We start from the raw sequence: 4846 nt of genomic DNA, 5'->3' as shown, positions 1-4846 counted from the left end.
GGAGAATAAACTATACCCGGATCAAACTATATAAAAATATGTTGTATTTTTTAAGATTATAATAATTAAATTAAACCATACAATAATATGTTGTATCTTTTAAGGTTATAATAATTAACCACCATTTAGTTTAAGTTTTTCATATTATTTAAAATAAAATAAAAATATATCAGTATAAAATTTCACAAAATTGTGAAAATGCATTACTCCATTATTCAATAAATCATTATCAAACATGAACTGATGTAATCCTTTGAGGTTGACTGTGCTTTAGTGGGTGGTGGGTACCTACAAATTTTATCACTTGTTTATAGAATCAACGAGCCAAGTGGCGCCTCACCATCTTATATCAGTTTTTCTTTTCTTATTTTTTTTTTTTTTTGGTTTCTATCTTATATCAATTTTGTACCATCATATATCACTATATCTGCTTTCAATCTTTTAATAATGCACTCTCTTAAATTTAATAATACTACTACGTATATATAACACGCGTTTCTTCAAACTTTGTCTCACTATACACCGGGTATGACCAAGCAGTATTTTTAACTGTAAAAATGAAGTGATGAATATTTATTCGGTCGTTTAAATTGTATGTATATACGTTGTACTTTAATTCTAAAGTTTAGAAATTACAAATTTAGTTCTTAAGATTATAAAACTTCTATGTCAAATATAACAAAATTTTAGTTGGTATAATGTCTATTTAAATATTTCGTAATTAATATTGTCAACTACCAAATTTTTTGTGATTAAAAATGATGATTCTTTTTAAGTCTAAAAATAATGATTTTTACTAAAATCAAACATTCAATTAAAGATTCATTGCTAACAAGTGTCCATCTGTCACTTTAAAATGAAGAATATCACTTCTAATTTAATAAATGTTATTATAAATAAATATATTTTATATTGAGAATAATATTTTTCAAATTAATAATTTAGATATAGCAATATTAATTTATATTGATTAAATTTAATTTTGATTTACAATTAATAATTTAATATAAAATAATTATATATATATATATTTAATTACATATTATCATATTAATAAAAATAATTATTTTTTATTAAGGATGTAAATAAATAAATATAATTAAAAAAATATATAAAACATTTTACATTAAAGGTGCCACATCAAAATTAAGCTGATATGAATTAATGTTTTAATTTTTTTTATTTTACCAATCCAATAAGCTAAGAACTAATTTATTATAAATTTAAACCCTATTTAAAGATGTTCAGTAATATATTACTGCATGCACAAGATGCAATTCAAACCTTCACACTTGTTTAAGTCACTTATCGAATCGAAATTTGTTAATTAATGTTCTAGTATATCTTACAACGGTTCCGCTACGTTACCAACAGCATATCTGCCAACTTCTGCCAACTCTTATTTATAATTGTGTTTTATGGAAGTGTGTTCGTGGATATGTCTAATAAAAATGTCTTTTTTATAGCTGTGTTTAATAGAAGTGTCTTTATAGATATATTTTGTGGATGTGTCTCTTTATATATGTATTTAAAATATATTAATTATTAGACACATCCACAAACACACTTCCATAAAACACAATTATAAATAAAAGTTAGCAGAAGTTGACAAATAGTATGTTGGTAAAGTGTCCTAGTCGTGGTGAAGATAAATTACAAAATCCATTGTGATTTCCTTTTTACCGTACATATTACCATGTGTGCCACATGATGCACGCTCCAGTAGTCCTCTATTTATGAGACCAACTTTTTTCAACTCAAACAACAAAGCTTCAATGGCACTCTCCACAAGGTTCCTCCATCTCCTCTTCCTCCTCTCTCTATGCTTCATCACCACAACCGTCAGATCCGTAAGTCCCACCTCTCAATCTCACCGTCCCTCAAGAAGCTCGACTTTCATCTCATGTTTTTCAATTTTTCTTTTTCTTTTTTGTGCAGGACGATGATTGTGTCTACACGGTTTACATCAGAACCGGTTCAATCATAAAGGGAGGAACCGATTCAATAATCGGTCTCAAGCTATACGACCAGTACGGCTACGGCATATACATAAAAAACTTGGAAGCATGGGGCGGGTTGATGGATCCCGGTTACAACTACTATGAGAGGGGCAATTTGGACATTTTCAGTGGCAGAGGCCCGTGTTTGAACGGGCCTGTTTGCGCTGTTAACTTGACTTCCGATGGGTCTGGAGACCACCACGGCTGGTACTGCAACTACGTCGAGGTAACTACCACTGGGGCCCACATACCCTGTGCCCAGCAACAGTTTACTATTGAGCAGTGGATCGCTACCGATACTTCGCCCTACGAACTATGGGCCGTGAGGAACTACTGTAATAGTGATATCAGTAAGGCCCGTGTCAGGCCCGCCGGCCCAGATGGTGGTGATAAGTTGAGGTCCGGGTTCTCTATTCTGGACTCTGCAGTGCGTGTGTAGGGATGGGGTGTGTGTTTTTAACTTGTGTTGTTGTGGTATGTGGTAATTTTTCAGTGTGTGTTTTTTATTTTATTTTATTTTTTTTAGTAGTGTTGTGACCATGGTTGTGGTGGCGGTGGAAAAATAGAGATGGCCAAATCGGAATTGATCGCCAGGTTCAGTAGTCAAAGAACCTGTATCCATCTTTGTTATTGTTTTGTCTGAATAAAGATTTGGCATAACCAATTACCAATGGGCGGTGATTTTTATATGGAGAGAATATAAGGAACGATTATTATGTAAATAAAGCCTTTGTGTACAAACTGCCAAGAAAAAACGGAAGAAATCATTTATAAAAAATAAGGAAATTTTTATTTATTGATGAAAAACATATCTCCAAAGTCCAAACAATATGAATTTATAAAGTATGTATTCAATATTTCCTTTAGATAAATATACCTAAATTACATTATGAAGATTATTTGACTTAATTATTCATCAATATAATCCACCTATTTGCTTGAATGTAAATGAGCTGCAAAAATTATTTTGGAGGTATCTGTGAAATTAGGGATTACTGCCATCTGCTTTCATTACAGCACCTAACTCCAAGTCTCCAACCGGCCAATGTTTTTTTTTTATTTTTTATTTTTTTTTAGTTTTTTTTTTTTTTAACAAAGAATTAATTTAATTTGGTGACTACACAAGTACACAAGGCTACAAGCTTCCGGCAACTCCTAGATGCCTTAAAAATTAAAATAAAGGATATTCTTATTTTATTGCATATTTATTTGTTACATAAAAAATATTTTCCGTCACATATAGTAGCGTAGGAATCCTAAGTTCTAATTATAAATATACAAAATTCAACATTTCGTGTAGATGCTAGAATCATCATCTGAGATTATATATTGCTAATCAATCATTTTTTTTTATTATTTTGTATCACTTTTAAGGTTGTTACTTGTTAGATATTGTTTTGTCGATTTTTAGTAAATCGAGAGTAGTTTAATATTTAATAATTTGGAAGTAAAATCTATTTTTTTTTGCGAATACCAGTTTTCTCAAAGTACATCAAAGGTCTTTTGATTGGACCAAAATTTAAGAAAATCTAAAAACAGTAAATAAAGACTTTGAAAATAAATTGATTGAATTTGAAATGGTTTACATTTAATTTAAAGAAAACAGTAAAATGCCTTCAATTCAATCAAAGGACTTTTGAAATGGAAAATAAAATACTGAAACGTAAAGTTGAACAAGAAAATTAAATGTTGCTTGAAAAATAAATTTGAAAGAAAAGTAAAGTTTGTAGAAAATGTAAATGAAAAGTAAAAACAAGTGGAAGGAACTCTACAGCAAATTGACTCAAAGCAGACTCAATAAGTCATTGGAATGTGAGTGTGCATGAGTAATTTCTGAAGCAAAGTTCCAACCATTGTGCATTCGAATCTTCTCCTATTTATAGGGATCTCCAACTAATTAAATTGAAGTGTAACTTCCACGTACATTAGTCCATCAGTAACCGTTCCCGCCTATTTTGCTTGACAAACGTAACAGCCAGAAATAACCTTCAAAATTCGAAATCTTCGATTTAACACATCGGACAGCCCATAAACAGAAACGTGGCAGCCCTGACTCTTGCTCAATATTCCTTGCCATAGATCCTTTCTCTCGACGCAAGTCTTTCTTTGAAGACACGTGCTTACCAACTTTTGAATATACCTTCTTTTCGAAATAAATTATTTTCAACAAACAAATTGTCCCCTAGGATTAATGTGTTTTCTCGATACTACCTTAAAGTGAAAACGCTTAATCCTAACTGCTTTTACTATGCCTCCGTAAGAATTTAATTAATCATCAATGAAATTTATTACCTTTCATTTACTCACATTTATCTTGACATGTTCCCCACTACTCTTAGCTTCTCTCTCCACCACTTCACTTTCTTCAAGAAGTTATCCAATTTCAAATTTCAAACTCTATCATATGAAACGGTAAAGCACTTCTTTCATCACTGAATTGAACTTTTATCATCATTCAACTTTAACCTTCTATTTTCAATCTTCGTCTTCCTCTCTTCTCCGAATTTCCTGTACGACTCTACCTTATGCAATTAACTTTACCATTACCAAACTTTTACCTTCACACACCAATGGCTTCTTCTTCGATTCACAACACTTCCACTGCCTAAGATAAGAATAAAGGTCATATAACTCAGGTTCAAGAACCACCAACCCTGTAAGTACTGAATCAATTCAATGACGAGATTATTGAAGATCCTCAACTTCTGCCTGATGATAAGAGGATTCTTATTCCTTTCATTGTTGACGATGAAACATGCTGCTTTGTTGGCCCCATTCAAACCTTGGAGCGTGCCAATAAAAAACTCGATTTCTTCCCTAATGTCGAGGGGGAAGATTTGCTCATC

The 4846-nt window shown here is 31.3% G+C and overlaps 1 protein-coding gene across 1 annotated transcript; it reads left to right on the top strand.

Moving 5' to 3' along the window:
- Window positions 1-1547: 1547 nt before the first annotated feature.
- LOC112782902 (PLAT domain-containing protein 3) lies at window positions 1548-2671 on the top strand. The gene is made up of 2 exons (XM_025825563.2): window positions 1548-1850; window positions 1939-2671. The coding sequence occupies exons 1-2, from the start codon at window positions 1737-1739 to the stop codon at window positions 2437-2439; spliced, it is 615 nt and encodes a 204-aa protein (XP_025681348.1). The 5' UTR covers window positions 1548-1736; the 3' UTR covers window positions 2440-2671.
- Window positions 2672-4846: the final 2175 nt, after the last annotated feature.

This window comes from Arachis hypogaea, chromosome 20 (assembly GCF_003086295.3).
Source record: "Arachis hypogaea cultivar Tifrunner chromosome 20, arahy.Tifrunner.gnm2.J5K5, whole genome shotgun sequence".
Taxonomy (NCBI): Eukaryota; Viridiplantae; Streptophyta; class Magnoliopsida; order Fabales; family Fabaceae; genus Arachis; species Arachis hypogaea.
The sequence above is the reverse complement of the archived record's forward strand: the minus strand, read 5'-3'. Positions and strand labels throughout refer to the sequence as shown.